Consider the following 19,215-nt stretch of genomic DNA (forward strand, 5'->3'; position numbering starts at 1 on the left):
GGGAAACTAAGGCCCAGAAGGAGGGTGGGATCCCTCAATGTCCTTCAATAACTGGCCGAGATAGGACTTAATCCACAGTATTCCACACCCCTGTGTTCTTAAAAATGCACAGTGCTGCCTATGGTCCTCACAAATGTGCAGTGCACATTCTGCGGGAATTGGAAAAAACAGTTCCGTTTAATGGCAACAACAATGATGATGATCACAACTATGAATTGAGCCCCCTTTATGTACCAGGCACTGTAATTCATTAACTCATTTAATCTTTCCAAGAACCTTGAGATAAGGTTAAATGCCCCCATTCTACAGATGGGGGAACTGAGACTCACAGAAGTTACCCAACTGGCACAAGATGACACAAAGACTAATACGAGATGGGAGCTTTGAATGTGCCTGTGTCTCCAGAACTTGTGGTCTCCCAGTCGTACCTGGCCACATCCCTGTTTTAAGGAATTTTGCCACTTTGGAATTATGTCTTCATCTCCGTTCCCTCAAGTTGATAGAACCACAGGCGTTTCAACAGCATCAAACTGGAGGTGAAAATCTCTATTTCTGCCACTCAGAAAAACTTACCAGGAAGTACTTGGGCAAATTATTTCAAGAGTAGATCTAATTACCATAAATGGAGAGTACTATAGGACATACTCTAGGTTTCTAAGGCAGAAAAAAAAAGTTTTCTTTATGCATAAATTAGTTTAATTCCCCCCCCCCCCCACCGTCAACTACCTGGCAAAATGCTGATGGAAGTTACACAATGGAATTAACACTTAAGAGTGAGTAGGAATGATTGTTTAGAGGAATGCCATCTGCTATCCAATAGAAATATAATGCGAGCCACACACATGATCTTAGATTCTCCAGTAGTCACATTGAAGAAATGAAAAGGAAACAGCTAAAAATAATTTTAATCGTTTATTTTATTTAACTCAATGTAGACCAAATTATCCATTTTTCAGCCTGGAATCTGTATAAAAATGTATAAAAATTAATGGCTATTTTACATTCTTTTCTTTCACACTGTCTTTGAAATCCAGTGTGAATTTTACACTCACAGCACATCTCAGTTCAGGCAAGCCACCGTTCAATCACTTAATAGGCACGTGTGTCCAGCGGCCACCATACTACACAACACAAATTTGGATTCTCCGTTTTCAAACCCACTTTTATTTTTAATTGCCTTCTTTCCTGCTGTCAAGAAGGAAATAAAATATATTAACACAACTAGATCTAGGTGCAGAAACACGGAAATGAGTTTCATTTCCTCTCCTCGGGCTCCATGGAGATCACTCCAGTTAGTCCGAGGAGTTAAGTGAAGACATGAGATAGACCTCAAAGAGTGGAGTCATGTCGGTGCTGACCATGTATTCCTCAGGTTCACTCCCACTGTGGCTTCCGGGAAAGAGAGGGAAAAAGAGAGAGAGAGGCACAGGAGTTTTGTGGGGACGTAGCCAAATCGAAAGTGGTCCTGACCGAGTTAGAAAGCCACTCCTTCACTGCCTCATTTCAGTTAGGGAAAATTAGAAAGTTGGGTCACGTAAAGCCGTCTACCAACTAGAGTCAACCCAAAACACTCTGGAAGGGAAAATAACACTACACACAGCAGTAGGTTCTTGATGTCCTCGTTTAACCCTGATGCACCCAAGGAAGTGGGCTCTTAGTCCCGCATGAGCAATGAAGAAGCTGAGCTTCAAAGCATGTAAATCCCTTTCCAAATGCAGCACCGCTTTGAGTCAAAGAGGCAGAATTGAGTTCAGTTCGACAACGATTTCTTGTGGGAAACAATTGTTCTCGAATGTTCCTCCTGGAGAAGCAGCAACACAGCCCAGCACACTGCTTTCCACAAGGCAGTGATTCAGAATCACTGGGGTCTTGGGACTACTTGAAAATTTGATAAAAACTATGGATCCTCTCCCCACGGGTGGAACACACGCACACACACACACACACACACACACAGAGCTACACACATAAACCCACACCATCTTTGCACATGAGTCTACAGTTTCAGAGAGTGCAGCTTAAGAATTCCTACCTAGTGTAACTGGATGGGAGCTCATCTGATTAAACGCATGAAGCAATTAGTTCTCAAGCCAGATGAGGCCTGAGGATGCAACCATGCTCTGGCTGAATTTCAATCTGCGTTTGGCGGGTAGAAATCGAGAAATTGAGAATTGAGCTGAGAGCATCTATTTTCTTCGTTGCAGGCCGCCTGGACACCAGACCCTTCTGCAGTGGCCGGGGGAACTTCAGCGCTGAAGGATGTGGCTGTGTTTGCGAACCGGGCTGGAAAGGCCCCAACTGCTCTGAGCCCGAATGTCCAGGCAACTGTCACCTGCGAGGCCAGTGCCTGGATGGGCAGTGCCTCTGTGACGAGGGCTTCACCGGGGAAGACTGCAGCCAGCTGGCCTGTCCCAGCGACTGCAATGACCAGGGCAAGTGCGTGAATGGGGTCTGCATCTGTTTCGAAGGCTACGCCGGCGCCGACTGCAGCCAGGAGGTCTGCCCGGTGCCCTGCAGCGCGGAGCACGGCAGGTGCGTGGACGGCCAGTGCGTGTGCCAAGATGGCTTTGCCGGCGAAGACTGCAATGAGCCCCTGTGCCTCAACAACTGCAACAACCGCGGGCGGTGCGTGGAGAACGAGTGTGTGTGTGACGCGGGCTTCACGGGCGAGGACTGCAGTGAACTCATCTGCCCCAAGGACTGCTTCGACCGCGGCCGCTGCATCAACGGCACCTGCTACTGCGAAGAAGGCTTCACAGGCGAGGACTGTGGTCAGCTCACCTGCCCCAACGCCTGCCGCAGCCAGGGCCGGTGCGAGGAGGGCCAGTGCGTGTGCGATGAGGGCTTTGCCGGCGTGGACTGCGGCGAGAAGAGGTGTCTGGCCGATTGTCACAACCACGGCCGCTGCGTAGACGGGCAGTGTGAGTGTGACGACGGCTACACAGGAGCTGACTGCGGAGAGCTGCAATGTCCCAACGGCTGTAGTGGCCACGGCCGCTGTGTCAATGGGCAGTGCGTGTGTGACGAGGGCTACACCGGGGAGGACTGCGCCCAGCTACGGTGTCCCAGCGACTGTAACAGCCGGGGCCGCTGCGTCCAGGGGAAGTGTGTGTGCGAACAAGGCTTCCAGGGCTATGACTGCAGTGAAATGGGCTGTCCCCACGATTGCCACCAGCACGGCCGCTGCGTGAATGGCATGTGCATCTGTGACGACGGCTACACGGGCGAGGACTGCCGGGAGCTGCGGTGCCCCAGGGACTGCAGCCACCGGGGCCGCTGTGTGGACGGGCGGTGCGTGTGCGAGGACGGCTTCACCGGCCCCGACTGCGCAGAGCTCTCCTGCCCGAGTGACTGCCATGGCCAGGGCCGCTGTGTGAACGGGCAGTGTGTGTGCCACGAAGGCTTCACGGGCAAAGACTGCAAGGAGCGGAGGTGTCCCAGCGACTGTCACGGCCGGGGCCGCTGCGTGGACGGCCAGTGCATCTGCCAGGAGGGCTTCACGGCTCCAGACTGTGGGCAGAGGTCCTGCCCCAATGACTGCAGTAACTGGGGGCAGTGCGTGGCAGGCCGCTGCATCTGCAATGAGGGCTACACAGGGGAAGACTGCTCAGAGGGTTAGTACCAGTGCAAACACTACCCTGATCTCCCAGTGTGTGTTGGAGAATTAGACATTAACTAAAATACATGCACACACACGCACACTGACTTTTTGAAGGGGCCCTGGTCATTCACCTGTTACAGGGCTACCTATTTGAGGGCTTGGGGGCTCAGAGAGGTTATGGAATTGTCCCGAGGATGCACAGCTCACACATCCCGCAGCTGGGATTTGAGTCTGCCAAACTCGTTTATACTGACTTAAACATATAGTGCCTAAGATGAGGTAGATGGAAAGATAACCTCCCTTTTGCTAGACATCAACCATCTTCCCTCCTCCTCACCGACAACAAACCAATCGTAAAGTAAATCCCTCTATTTGGATAGAAGTAAAAGTTCAGCTAAATTGAATGGACAGTGAGATTACATAAAACAAAGATCAGCTAAAGACTAACTGTTGATCCCCTGTGAGGCAGACCCATCTCTTAAATCATCTTTCCTTTACTGTCTTTGATCCTGAGCATTGGGATGCCCTTGGAGGGGCATTATCGCGCAGTTAGCACAGGTCATGGTACACACTAAGTGCTCAGTAGACAGGGGATGAGTGAAAATACAACAAAGACCCATGATGCTCAGGTTTAATGGGGTCTTCTTTGTTCTTCTTCCATCCACCCATGTTATACTGGTTGTGATGGGGAATTTCTGCCTTGATTAAAAGTATCGATAGATAAGAATAAATAAATGGCTTTATGTTTTACGTGGCCAAGGCAGGGAAGCCTGGTTGGAAGGAAGCCCAGGCTGGCGGGGAGGAGATGTGAGTCCCAAATTTGATGAGAGAAGCAGAGTTGGGCAAGTCCCTCTGCCACACTCACATCTAGAAAATGAAAGAGTTGGACCGGATGAGCCCCAAATGCCCTTCCAGCCCTAGGGAACTAGGACTTGAAGTTGAGAGCAGGGAGCCAAGCTCAGGCTGCACTTTCCCATGCAAATGGCCTGAATCTGAACTGAGGTCCAGGGAGTGGATAAGTTGGAGGGGTCCCTCACAAAGAACCCTGAAGGCCACACTGCAGACCCGGAACTTGAGCATGAAGGCAGAGGACGGCCACCAAAGGTTTTAAAGATGGATCACAGCTGGGGCTTCCTGATGAGCTCTGCATTTTAAGAAATGAAGCTGGATTTCAGGCTTCAGAGACTGGCAGTGCAAGAGACTGGTCACAGGAAACAAACCTGGAGAGAATGTATGGGGAACGTAATTGATCTGTCCTTTCTTATTCCTACCAGTGTCCCCTCCCAAAGACCTCATCGTGACAGAAGTGACGGAAGAGACTGTAAACCTGGCCTGGGACAATGAGATGCGGGTCACGGAGTACCTCGTCACGTACACCCCCACCCACGAGGGCGGCCTGGAAATGCAGTTCCGTGTGCCCGGAAACCAGACATCCACCATCATCCAGGAGTTAGAGCCTGGCGTGGAGTATTTCATCCGTGTGTTTGCCATCCTGGAGAACAAGAAGAGCATCCCCGTCAGTGCCAGGGTGGCCACTTGTGAGTGAACAGAAGCCCCTGGGCAGCCCCAACTGCCCTCCACTCACCCAGCGTACAACCCGCCCCATGAGTTACTGCCTCCCCTTCGCCCCCATACCTCTACGGCTGTCTTTCTATAGTTACACCAATTAACCTGGAATCCAGTTAAGCCCATCGAGTACTTTTCAAAAGAAACTCTTCATTTTCTACAAAATACCCCTCCTTGCTCTCCTGTCTCTTTGCTGCCACAGAGAATCATTACAGGTAACACTTAACAAGTGTTTACTCTGCGCCAGATTTGGTTTGAACCACTCTGTGTATCATTAAGTCACGTAACTGGCGAGAACCCTATGAGACAGGAGCTATCGTTAACCCATTTTACAGATGAGAAAACTGAGACTCTGAATGGCTGGGCGTCTCATCCCAAACCACGTGGTTAATAAGGGGTGTAGATGGGATTTGAACTCTGGAAGTCTGGTTGCCAATTGATGCTCTTAACACTCTACTGTACACCTACCTTTCTGTGGTGCTCACTGTCTATATATACTTAACATATTATAGCTAATATTAATATATATTATATATAACATAATTGTATGAAAATATATATACATATTTTTTTAAGTAGAAACATTAGGGTTCGAGTTATTCCTTTAAGAGTCCAACATCGGTACCATCACTCCCATATCTGCGAAGGAAATTCTGTCTAGAAATTGGTCATTTTTCACTTAGTAACAGTATCATTGGCTGCCATGTTTTAAACTTGTGCTTGGTGCCAGGAACCATGGCCAACAGTCTACATGGAATACATCACTCAGTCCTCAAAACATTCCCAAGGGACAGACATCCTTACCTCCTTCTCCCGTGTGAAGAAACTGAGGCTCAGGGCATTTTTTGTACAACTTGCTCAAGCACAGAAATGTTGCAATGGTGGAGCTTAGACGGTAGCCCACGTCTGTCAATGTCAAAGCCTGTGCTGATATTGGGTTATATGCAGTTGCCAATATTTAATCATAGGGTTGGTCCTTATATTAATTTTCATGCTGCCTCACAGTAGACAGCATCCCGGAAGAACCTTTAAATAGATGCTCTGCTGATCAGGCCCTGACTATGGCAGTGGACCCACAGGGCTTAGTGGAATTCTGGCCGTGCTGCCCCAACACGCATGTAGCCATCTTTACCTCCTCTCTGTGCTCTTCCTGACAGACTTACCTGCACCTGAAGGCCTAAAGTTCAAGTCCATCAAGGAGACATCTGTGGAAGTGGAGTGGGATCCTCTGGACATCGCTTTCGAAACGTGGGAGATCATCTTCCGGAATATGGTAAGGAGCACAGAGGAGCAGGCATATTTGCCCATGAGGATCTAAAAGATGCTCAAAGCTTCTGCAGACTTATATCAACTCAATTTCCTTAGCTTTGGGTGGGGGAAAAGGCTCTAATTAGCACCCTGTGTGTTTGTACATATATTATAAGTGATTTTAATAAGTCAATAAGCATAGCACTTAAGGCTGAGACCTAAATGAATAGATGTTAAGTCATGTCTAGGTTCAGATTGCCCCTCGTAGTCTTGCAAACCTCTACTCAGAGGCAAAGAAGAAAGGAAATGGTCTCTCTCTCGAAATGCCTCCAAGCATATCAGAGATTGAGCATCCCTCCTCTCTGGGCCTAAAAGCACGCCTGAGGCAAGGACGTGGGTTCCCAAGTTCCAGCCCAGGCCCTGCCACTAGCTGTGTGACCATGGGATGCTCACCCGACTTCTGTGATGCTGGCCTCTGAGTCTTTCAAAGGAGGCGTTGAGCTTGTGGCTCCAGAATTGCTTTAGCTCTCACATCCTGTCACTGGAGTTGAGTGTCCAAGGAGTGAGTAGAGAGGTTTACAAGAGGGAGATACGAACTTGAGAGAGATCTTTATCATCTCTGTATCCTATACTGATCAGATGCCTAGTAGATGCCTAGTGAATAGACGACGGAGTAAAAGAGGAATGAATGAATGCAGAATGAATGAGTCACACAAATGAAGAGGTCAGCACCTCCTTTAGGTCTTACAAGGTGCTCCTATCTTTCAGAATAAAGAAGACGAAGGAGAGATCACCAAAAGTCTAAGGAGGCCAGAGACCACGTACCGGCAAACAGGCCTAGCTCCTGGGCAAGAGTACGAGATCTCTCTGCACATTGTGAAGAACAATACGAGGGGGCCAGGCCTGAAGAGGGTGACAACCACCCGTGAGTATCACCATTAACGCCACTAATACAATGACAAAGCTAGTGTCCCTCACAGCACCTCTCGTGGAAATCATGCCCTCTTGTAGAGCATCTGTATCAATTAGCTTTTGCTACCTAAAAAACAAGCCCCAAACATAGTGGCTTAAAACAATAGTTCTGCACAGTGATGATCTGGGGTAGGGCTCAGGTAGGCAATTTTTCTGTTCTTGACTAAGCTCACTTATGCATCTGTGTGGGCTGGGGGCTGGTTGACCTAGGATGGCCTCAACCAGGATGGTAACTTTCTGCTCCATGTCTCTCAGGCTCCAGGATGCTGGCCCGGGCCTGCTCACATGGCAGCTGAGCAGGCTCAAAACTGGCACTATGTTACTTCTGTTAAAGCAAATCTCAAGGCCAGTCCAGGTTGGTGGGTGGGGAGGCACCCCTTAAACACCTCTGTCTCTTGATGAGAGGCACTTCAAAGTGACATTTCAAAGGGGCACGGATACAGCAAGATAAATAATTGAGACTGTTGCAAACAACCTACCACATCATCTAAAGTTAATATTGGCACCCAGTCCTCTGAAAAAGATACGGCAAATGTTAAAGTCACTATTTTTCAAAAGTAGAAAGTGGGGCTTAGACAAGCTAAATCAATTTAAGGAACACCACATGGTTAATACCATCTGGGACACAATTTGAAGCCAGGGAATGGTTTTATTACTTGAACCCCATTACCACTAGCATTGACTAGGTTCTGGTTTATGTAGAATGTTGATTCCATGTCTTCAACAGGAACCTAAATAAAATGTCACTCAATACTAAACATGTCAGAATGTCTTGAGGGTGGAATAGGATTCAGCACAACTAGATCAATTGGTGGGGGAAAAAAATCCAAATTTGGCATTGATCTACCAGAAAGCAAATTTTTAGAAAGCAAAAATAAATAAATAGAATTGTTTTGCATTGCCATTTGGGAAAACCTCTTTATCTTCTTCAAGATAGCATATGTGCCAACTGTTTAAGAAATTGATTCTTCTTGGTGGAGGGTTGTTGGAAAAGTTAAATCTGTTGACTAACAGCAAGAAAGAACATCTTGCATTTAAATGTTTGCACACTTTGCCAAGCTCAGAGCCAATTCGTGAGATTGTGTCCTTTATAAGCAAGTGTTTTTCCATCATCCTGACAACATCTCTCTGTGGTAGGTAGAAGGCAGGTACCAACAGGAAAAAAATTGTTAGATCACCAGAAAGGCATAGAAAAGATGAAGCAGGTGCTTATTTGCTACAGAGCAGGCACCCTGAAAAAACGAAAGGTACTTCTTTCATCTGTCCTTTTCATTTTAATCTAAATTTGGGGATCGGCTCCTTAGTTTCTTCTTATTGCAGGACAAACATCCCAACATTTGGAGCTCCACAACCACACAAATACCAACATTGAGAGGCAGATGTTTACCTGTTCATTTTGCTGATAGCTGAACTCTTCCCAAGTTTAAAGGACTTTAAAGGACTAGTACCGGAACATTTTGGCTCCTTCTCTCTAGTCTCTATATAAAGGTTTTATTCCAAACATTTGTGGCACTTGACTGTTTTTGAGAAGCATCTTCATTTAAAGGAGGAAGAGCATGGGCTTTGGGCCCAGACGGTCCCGAATCTGAATTCCGGCTTCACCCCTCACCATCACCTGGAGCAGGTCCACTTCTCTAAGCCTCAGACCTACCCTCTGAATAATGGGTTTAATGGTATCCTCCTTGTGGGCTGTCATGAGAGTTAAGATGAAAATAACAAAGCATCGTCCTTGGCACAAGGCAGTGTTAGTCTGCTCTATTGAAGGGTCCTGAATCCAGGGGGAGATCAGTGTCCTTGACTGAATCCCAAATTCTTTAATGAAAGGGTACTAATAAAGAGAGTAGGTATGGTTTGGATGCTTGCTGGTACCTACAAGAACACAGGACAGGTGCTTCTCTATTGATTTGTAGCGTCCTTTTCATTGTGCATTTTATAGGTTCATCATTTGTGAGCCAAGACTCACTCATGGACACCTAGAATTCAAAAAATAAACTCTGCAGGTTTCTCATAATCAGCTATGAATCATTCCTCCTCCTCCTCATTTTCTGTACAAAACCAAGCTCCTTTCATTTGATATTGTTTCCCCAACCAATGCTGAGAGCACAAACTTAACTATTTTTAAAAATGAAGATGAGACATTGACTGAGTGCCTGGCAAGTCTTCATTTTAGGCATTTACTGAATGCCTGGTGTGTTTTAATGTTTGCATTAAAATTGTTTACATTATTTTAAAAAATAGAGTTAAGACATACACGAGGAAGCCTGACTCTATGCTGAGGATCAAGAAAGATCAGAGAGATCCACTCTGAATGAATGAATGAATGACCCCATGCAAACTGAATAGTAGAGTTTGAATAAACTGCAGAGAAATCTGTTGAAGAACAGTGAGAAAAGTACAATATTGGGATACTCCTATTTTTAATTGTAGTAAGAACACTTAGCATGAGAGTTGCCCTCTTAAATTTTTAAGTTTACAATGCAGTGTTGATAATTCTAGGCACAGGGTTGTACAGCAGATCTCTAGAATTCAATCACCTTGCATAACTGAAACTTTATACCGGTTGGGGAGAGAGTGTGTGTTTACCTGATTGCAGTAGGGTCAAAAAGGCTTCTTGTTAGGAAGTGACATTTAAGTCAGATTTTTAAGGATGGATAGGAGATTTTTAGAGGGGATCGGGGCAATCTGAGGAAGAAGAAACAAAGGGACAGCAAGTGCAGAGGCCAGGAGGTGAGAGACAGTAAGGTGTGCTCTCTGAGCTCTGAGCAGCCTGCTGTCAGAGCAGGAGACACAAGCGTGGATGGGCAGGAGGTGAGTGACAGGGCCAGAGGAAGGCCAAGATGAGGTTACAGAGATGTGCACAGCTGGAGACAGCCATGACTTTCTTGCCTGAATTCTTTTTATCAAAAGTAACTTTCCATACACTGCAAGACAGTCCTTGCCTCACTTTTCGGCTTCAAATTCTGATGGAGAAGTTATCAGCCATCCAGGGAGTCTTGCCTAATTGAAAAACCAGAGAGACTAAGTCAATGTTTTCTAAATGAACTTGTTCCTGAGCGTGTTTCTTCAACTTATGAGAACAGTAATGGTAATAGAAACAGAGTAACGACCATTTATCATGTAACTGCCATGTTCTAGGCTCTACGATACATGCTTTGCAAGCATTATCTCCTTCAATATTTGAAAAAACAACAAATCCGACAAGGTAGCTGTTATTATCCCAACTTGTAGCTTATCGAATAGGAAATTGAGGCTCAGAAAGATAAATTAGGTCAAGTGGTCAGTATGCACATAAATGTACATGAACTGACCCGGATGGCTGCAAGCTCCCTCTCTGCTCACCCCCTGGCGCCAGCCTCAGTCTCTGAAACCACTCTGTCTTCACCCGTCACAGGCTTGGACGCCCCCAGCCAGATCGAGGTGAAAGATGTCACAGACACCACTGCTCTGATCACCTGGTTCAAGCCCCTGGCTGAAATCGACGGCATCGAGCTCACCTATGGTGTCAAAGATGTGCCAGGTGACCGCACCACCATCGATCTCACACAGGATGAGAACCAGTACTCCATCGGGAACCTGAAGCCAGACACGGAATACGAAGTGTCCCTCATTTCACGCAGGGGTGACATGTCCAGCAACCCGTCCAAAGAGACCTTCACGACAGGTAACAGGCCTTCCCCTGCTCACTTAACAGGAAAGGAAGGATCATGATACTTCCATCCCACGCCATGCTGGTGTGTCTTCTAGGCTCCTTTTCCAGTAGGGAAAATAGAAAGGGGATTTTCATTCCTTTAAATGCTATTTTAAAATATTGTTGCAATTGATGGATTAATTTTTCAAAGAAAAAAACAACCCCAAATAACCTTTCAAAGCAAAAAATATATATATAGTGTGTGTGCATAGAAGATGCTGGACTGACATTTTTGGTAAAAGTTCTGATTCCAATAAAATTCAAATGAATATTTTAATAATAAAATATAGTATATGGAAAACATGAATGACAAGGATGCCTCCTAACCTCTTAGCCTATGGCATTCTTTTAGAAGTACCAAAATGTCAATCATTCATTCCATAGATATTTTTTCAGAGCTCAGTAAGCACCATATGAGTTAGTAGAAATACAGTGATGAACACAAGAACCCAGTTCTTACACTCATGGAGCTTATTTGTAAGTATCTGTGTAGTTTTTTTAAGCACAAAATTGGAAGAAAATATGAATGGTTAAAGTATCACACATTAATAATAGGAAAAGTGCCAAAAAGGTAGTATTTGTTTACATTTGCGCATCAGCTGTTGACAGCGATGCGTGTGGGGGCGATTTTGTCATTTCTCTCCAGTGACAGGCTCCTTTCATATCTTAGTTTGAATCATTGAAGAGTCCCACTCTCTTGGTTCCTGGTGTTTTCAATACAAATGTCTCTTCCTCTCCCAAACAGGTCTGGATGCTCCCAGGAATCTCCGGCGTGTCTCCCAGACAGACAACAGCATCACCCTGGAGTGGAGGAATGGCAAGGCGGCCATCGACAACTACAGAATTAAGTACGCACCCATCTCTGGAGGGGACCACGCTGAGGTCGAAGTCCCGAGGAGCCCACAAGCCACAACCAAAACCACACTCACAGGTGAGCTCCACATCCTCGATCCTCCAAAGAGAGAAAACAGTGCAGTTCCCAGCAATCTTTTTCACTTGGACTTCAGTGAGTCAGTCTACAGAATGTTCCAGACGCTGAGAAATTGTCCAGGAGCAAGCTCAGGGCCATGTTTATGGTCCTCTGTTCCAGTTTTTGGCTAAATTTCAACCTGCACATTCTCTTCTAGGTCTGAGGCCGGGAACTGAATATGGAATTGGAGTGTCTGCTGTGAAGGGAGACAAGGAGAGCGATCCGGCCACCATCAACGCGGCCACAGGTGAGGCACACCTGGATTCCCACCACCACTGGGCTGGCACTGGCCAACACAACAGGGTCCAGAAGGCAGAAAACCTACTTAAAAAGAAACAGTAGACGCCCAGAGGAGAAAGGGGCCTCTAGGATCATCTAGCCCAAATATCTACATTTACAATACCATCAGCATCCTGCATCTAAATGATGCCAACACCACTCTCTCTAAGCATAAAGGAGATTTTTTAGGAAAAAAACAGACTATAAACATCTACACACTTTCTAAAGTTGGTAACCAATTCCAATTTTTATGAGCCATTGACTAATCAAAACACACCTTGATGGGGAGTTCTCTTAGAAAACACCTAATTTTTATTGTATACCCTCCTCATACAGATTATAAGTGGCAGGAGCACAGTTTAAGGCAGGTGTTGCTCATCCCATTGCATCTGGCCCCTCCAGTCTCCAGATGACGACGATAAGGGGCTATATGATTAGAAGCCATTGATTCTTTCCTCAAGTTTTTTTCTGGAAAATTTGTATAAAAGAAAGCTCTTCCCTCTACCTCTCTGCCAGCCTCCGCCATATCTCCCCCAGGTGCTGTAAAGAAAAGAGGCTGGTGTGCAAAGAGGACACAGATTACACTTCATCAACCTTCCCCATTATGCAGGATCTGATGCTGAGTGCTTACATACATAATCTTTTTTATGTTTTCATTTTGAGGTAATTGTAGATTCACATGCTGTTGTGAGAAATAATACAGAGAGATCCTGTAAGCCCTTCGCCCAGTTTCCCCCAGTGGTAACAACTGTGTAACTATAGAACCAGAACTATCACAACCAGGACATTGATATAATCTATCAACTTCATTCCCATTTTACCAGTTTCACCTGCACTTAACTTTTGTCTGTGTGGGAGTGTATTTAGTTCTGTGCAATTTTATCACGTGTAGATTTTTTAATCCACCTCTACAGTCAAGACAGAATAGTTCCATCACTAGGATCCTTCTCATTACCCTTTTCTGTACCCATAGGCGCCTCCCTCCCTCCCTCCCTCCTCCTTTCTCTAACTCTTGTCAATCACTAATCTGTTCCTCATCTCTATAATTTTGTTATTTTGAGAATGCTATATGCAAGGAATCATACAGTACGCAACCATCAGAGATTGGCTTTTTTGCTTGGCATAGTTCTCTTGAGTTCCATCCAAATTGTCTCTTGTATCAATAGTCACTTCCTTTTAAATGCTCTGAATGAGTAACATTTCATGGTATGGATATACCACTATATTATGTTTAATCTTTCAAAAAATCCAAGGAGGTCATGTACAACAACAGCATTTCACAGAGGTGAAAATGGAGACTCGGGTGGTTGAATCACGTGGAGCCACACATCCCCTGTGCAGCGGAGCTAGGACGGTAGCCCAGAGCCAGCTTCCAGCTCCGGAAGCAGCCCTGTCTTGCAGCCTAAAGAGGAAAGCTTATCACTCTGTTTTCCTCCCAGACCTGGACGCGCCCAAGGACCTTCGGGTTTCTGAAACTGCGGACTCCAGCCTGACTCTGGTGTGGAGGACTCCATCGGCCAAGTTTGACCATTACCGCCTCAACTACAGCCTTCCCTCCGGCCAGCCAGTGGAGGTGCGGCTTCCCAAAGCCACCACCTCCTACGTCCTGAGAGGTCTGGAACCTGGACAGGAATACCCCATCCTCCTCACCTCAGAGAAGGGCAGACACAAGAGCAAGCCTGCACGTGTAACGGCATCCACAGGTGAGGCCAGCCTCTGAGCTCCCTGCAGACCCTCTGTTGACTCTGAGGCCTGCGGACCCGTCAGCCAGGTTGTCTTCATCTGAGAAAACCAGTTGGAAAGACATATGACTTTCTCTACTCATGAATCCTCTCAATTCTCCTCTGAAAGAGCTACTCACTCTTCTTTTCCTCTTGTCAACTGATCCAGCGAATTTCTCTTGCTGGGCAATCGATAGTGGTTTTGAAATATTTCTTCCTAGAAGAACTCAAAGCATCAGACTGTGTTTGTCTTTGTTTTCTTTTTTTTAAGTTTTCTGCCTTTCACAGAGCCTTTTAAATTGTTTCTTGTTCTTTTTCCCCCTCTTGAGCCTAACAATTAATTTACTTTGCATTTTATTTCTTTTCAAGATGACCAAGAAGTTGGTAGTAATGCTTTGGTGATTTCCCATTAAATGATTTTATTCCAGGTCTTTTGCTTTCCTCTAAGGTTGTCAGAAAAGTTGCATATGGTCCTTGGAACTTCTACAGAGCCCTTCTCATCTTCTCTTTTCTCTTAGTCATTAAGAGGCGGACTTCATTTTTCCATGACAGCTTAATCCTGACCTCGAGTCTCCCTTCAAGCCCAATGATTCTGTTCTAGATACCTGCTGCCATGTTTCCTCAATAGCTAAATCAAAAAAAACAATCAGAAAAAAAATCAGTTCTTCCTACATGAACAATATGCACATTTTCATTTTGGCCCCCAAATATTCAAGAGATATAGGTGAAAAATGTTAATGCTTCACGGTTTGACAAGTAATAGTCTTTAGTTTCAATTTAACTCATGAGTATTTGTTGAGAACCCACTGAATGCATTGTAATGTGCTGATCTTTGAGGGGAAAGTCAATCACGTACTTAGCACTGTTATTTTGACTCGTGTGCTCCTGCTCACAATCCTTGGGGAAGACTCAATATTCAGAATGTTAGATGAAAGTTTAATCAAGGAAACAGAATGATTGGGGAAATCAGGAGCAGCCAGAGAACGTGTCATGGCAGCAATGTTACTCCAGCTGACTCTGGATATGCAGAAAAGGAGTTGTAATGATGGGCAAATTTGGAAATGCCTCGAAGAGTCTTTGTCATTTATGAATACCTTCACCTGCATATAGCAGAAATCTCAAGTAACAGTCACTTAAGCAAGGTGGAAGTTGGTTTCCTCTCTCATCGAATACATCTGAGGTTAGGTGGTTCAGGGATGGCATAGCATTTCCAAATTATCAGGGACACAGGCTCCTTCTGTCTTTTTGTCCCACCATTCTTAGTCCCTGACTTCCACTCTCAAAGTCACCTCCATGTCACAATATGGCTGCTGCAGTACAGCCTTCACATCTGTGTTCTAGGCAGCATGAAGGAGGAAAAACTGAAACCAAAAAGGAGTACCTCCTAGATGAGTCTTTCTGGAAACCTCACTAATGACTTCTGCTCACATTTCATTGGTCACTCCTAGCTATAAGTAAGTCTAGGAAAGGTAGTCTTCTGGCTGAGCACATTGCTGCCCACATAAAATTGTGGTTTTTTTGAAAGGAAGAGAGAGAGAAAGGATATTTGATAGACAAAGAGCAACCTCTTCAGAGTCAGAAGTGAGCTCAGGTGGTCAATTCTATTGACTGCATGGCCTGCTTCCCACCCAGCTATGAGATGATCATCAAGGATGCTCTGGAGGGGTAGCTTAGTCATAGGTGAGGGAGGGCAGAAGAGGACCAGGAAGAAATAAATCTATGGTAGAGATCTGAATGTTTCAGCTTTATAAATGTGAGCTTGTTGTAAGGTATCAAGGGACAACAAATGAATCAGAAAAACAAAAGAGAGGGAATTTGTCCCCCTTCCCCCTCTCCTTCTCCCTCCCCCTCCTCCTCCCCCTCTTCCCCCATCCTCCTCCTCCCCCTCCCCCTCCTCCTCCTCCAGCTTCTTCTGCTTTTCTCTCTCTCTCCCTTTTCACTTTCCCTTCAGTTTGACAAATGCTGTATCAGAGAGCCCCCCATCTCCACGCAATCATTTTACCCTCTGGCTATAGCCCGGTTATCTCTTGTCTCCAGTAAGGAAGCCCCAGGCCTCAGCAGCTCAAGGAGATGAAAGCCAACCACAAACTGGAATTACTTTGTCTCTGACTGAGAGCCCAGTTTTGGCATCTCAATGGCTCAGTGGTTTTGTTGCCCCAGCCAGGCCTCCTTAAACCTGTTTCAAAGACATCGCGTTGTATATTTAAAGACTTTCTTCATTACAGGAAAAATGTGCAAAGTCCCTTTCAGTGACTCTTCCCCATTGCCTCCAGAATATTTCTCTCTATGGCTTTCTCCATAGAACTATTTTACTTTATTAAAAGTGGGGTGGACGTTTCTTTCCTTCTCCTGAATTCTCTTTCCACGTCTCCTACATTTCCTCAGTCAATAGTATATACAGCCATGCTTCATGCTAAGTTCTGGGGATACTAGATCAATTAAGACAGATCTGTGCTTCCAAGGAATTCGCTTTCTGGTAAACAGACTGACAGACCCCAACACAGGTCTCTGCTCGCTATAATTGGGTGTGCGGAGGGCGCAATGAGAGCACAGGATGCCTCTGGGCATCAAGAAAGTCTTAAAACAGGAGAAAGCTTTTGGACAGACACATAAGAGGCAAACAGGAGTGTGTTATGGAATATGTGAAGAGGGGGCAGTCCAGGCACCTGGCCTGGCTAAACACACGGGAAGAAAAGAGAAACAGGAAATGTGAGCGCTCTTGGGAGAATGTACCATGTGGCTATGAGTCCTAAAATGTCAAAGGACTCTAGGTTCAAACCTCAGAAGAACAGGGCTCCCAGTTCTGCATCACGAGATTCTTAATAGCAGAAGTCTGCAAAGTGCCACTCGTTGTCTGTGGGTTTTATGGAGAAGATGCAGAATTGGCTGCCCCAAAGCGTTTTTCCCATGGAATTCCAGGGATCTAGCCATGGAATTGAGCCAAAGTACAAGCCTTTTCCTTGGTGTGGCATCAAATTAAAAGTGTGCATGACCTAGCTGCCCATCACACCTGAAATAAAAGCCAAGGCCCTACACAGACTACACGGCCCTATGGAATCTGGCCCTTCCCATCTCTCTGACCTAGCTCCCACCACTTGTCCCCTTGCTCATTTCACCATGATCCCTCTAGCCTCCTCACTGTTTCTCAAGTATGCCAGGCCTGGTCCTGCCTTGGGACCTTTGCACATGCTATTCCTGCTTCCTAGATACAACTCTTCTCCAAGTACTTCACATGACATCTCCCTCATTTCACTCAGCCCAAGGGATTTCTCAAAAGACTTCTCTGGCCACCAATCTAAAATGATGCCCCCACCCTGATTTACCCCTTCATGCTGCTCCAGAGTTCCTCATTGCCACTTCTCTGGCCTGATATTATTCAGTAGCTGGCTTATTTATCTATGGCCTGCCTCTCACTACCCATCAACATGTAAGGACTCTGTCTCCTTTATCCAGGGCCTCATCCATAGTGCATCTCCAGTGCTTTGAACATAGCCAAGCACATGACAAGTGCTTCATGAGCATTTGGGGACCCCAGCCACTCCAAGGCTGTATTTCCATTGTATCCTCTGGCCTTTTCCTTCCACCTCTGCATTAATGACCCAAATTCTCTCCTTTAAGGATTAAGGGAAGGGAAGTCACTCTCTTGGGGTCTTCGATTAAGCTTACTCTGGATAGAAAAAGAAGGAAAGAAGGAAGGGAGGGAGGGAGAAAGCGTAGGAAGGATAAAGAAAGGAAAGAGAGAAAGGAAGGAAAGAGAGTAGGAACTATTTTTGTTAGCAGTGAACAAAATTAGTATGTGCCAGTATCTCCCCCTTCTCGACCCCCTGTGTTTGTACTCTGATGAACTCAACGAAACCTTCCTTAAAGTGAAGGCCATGAATTTGCTATGGGAGTAAAGGACACAAAGCAGGGAGGATGTGTAGAAATACAAGGCCAAGCATCCTTCCAAACCAGCGTGGGACTCAACAGTGATCCGCCAGGAATTCTCATGGGTTTGGGAAGCAGAAAGGTGGAAGTTTGTTTTTAGCCACAGCTACAAGTAATAAGAACCTTCTTCTCTGATTTACCTTTTTTTTTCTCAAGGAGCAAACTGAAATTTATTCAAATATTTATCCATCCTACAAATATTTATTTCATACCTGCTAATGGGTCAGGCCATGCTGGTATACAGAACAGAAAGATACATCCTGCCTCTCAAGCAATGATGCACATTGCGATGAGAAAGAGAGAACCAGAACCAAAATTATAAGAATGCAACTAGCCTGTTTTGGGGGGGGGGGGGGGGAGCTACAGGAGAACAGGGGTAAATAGCCATTCCAGACCTGAGCAAAGAGAATGAAGGGTGTCAGAGAGGCCCTTGGGGAAGAGGCTTGGCTGAGCCCTGAAAAAGGAAAAGTGGCTGGGTGAGTGCAGAAGGGAGTAATGACATTTCTAGCAGGAGGAACAGCATGTGAGAAGCTCAAAGACAGGAGAAACTTTATATTAGTGAAATACAAGTTGTCCAGTTCTGCTGTATGAGGGAGCAGGAGAACAGAAGGATGAGACGTCATCGCGACCATCCTCAGAGGGCAGTGATTATCATGCTGATGGGCTTGGGCTTCATACTTGGAAGTGTTAGAGTCATTGAAAAGTTTTAAGGCAGGCAAGGCTTTTAATTTCAATTACCTTAACTTTACAAGATGAGATCAAAGCAATTTAAGCTACGCTTTGGGGTCCTTTGCTTGAATTTGGCTATCCCTCTGCTGTGGGAAAATCACTCTCTCTCATCAGTGAGCACTAAAAGTGGATTCCTCATCAGCCGGCACTTGGTCATTCCTGTCTACAAGGTGGTGGAAATCTAAAGATTTAAAGTTGGCACAGCCAGAAATTCCTCCAGGCCAGCTGGTCAACCCACCATGAGCACAGAAACGGGATTTCGAAATTCTGATTTCCCAGGTCCACTGACATTGTTCAGAGGGTAGCTGCCAGTGCACAGCTGTAAGAAAAAGACAATAGCCTTTTCATAAAGAAATGCCAAGAAATTCAGTGTGGAACTATACAACGGAAACGCTGGGCTTCTGGGGCAGGAAGCCCACAAGCGTGTCCTTGGCTGTTGAGATGTAAAGTCTGCATTTATGTGGAACCTCTTGGTCCTCACCTCAACTATCGTCTGCTGTATTGTATTCCTATT

General features: G+C 45.7%; 1 protein-coding gene across 7 annotated transcripts in view; it reads left to right on the plus strand.

Annotated features, from left to right (window-relative positions):
• TNC (tenascin C) overlaps positions 1-19,215 on the plus strand; it is a 91,147-nt gene that overhangs the window by 27,828 nt on the left and 44,104 nt on the right. For all 7 annotated transcript variants that reach the window (XM_070518868.1, XM_070518870.1, XM_070518869.1 and 4 more), the window contains exons 3-10: positions 2,205-3,614; positions 4,876-5,139; positions 6,325-6,440; positions 7,184-7,340; positions 10,779-11,048; positions 11,821-12,006; positions 12,203-12,292; positions 13,764-14,027. In XM_070518868.1, the coding sequence (XP_070374969.1) occupies positions 2,205-3,614; positions 4,876-5,139; positions 6,325-6,440; positions 7,184-7,340; positions 10,779-11,048; positions 11,821-12,006; positions 12,203-12,292; positions 13,764-14,027 (2,757 nt within the window). The remainder of the gene's footprint in view (positions 1-2,204; positions 3,615-4,875; positions 5,140-6,324; positions 6,441-7,183; positions 7,341-10,778; positions 11,049-11,820; positions 12,007-12,202; positions 12,293-13,763; positions 14,028-19,215) is intronic.

Source organism: Equus asinus, chromosome 10, assembly GCF_041296235.1.
Source record: "Equus asinus isolate D_3611 breed Donkey chromosome 10, EquAss-T2T_v2, whole genome shotgun sequence".
In the NCBI taxonomy this organism is placed as follows: domain Eukaryota; kingdom Metazoa; phylum Chordata; class Mammalia; order Perissodactyla; family Equidae; genus Equus; species Equus asinus.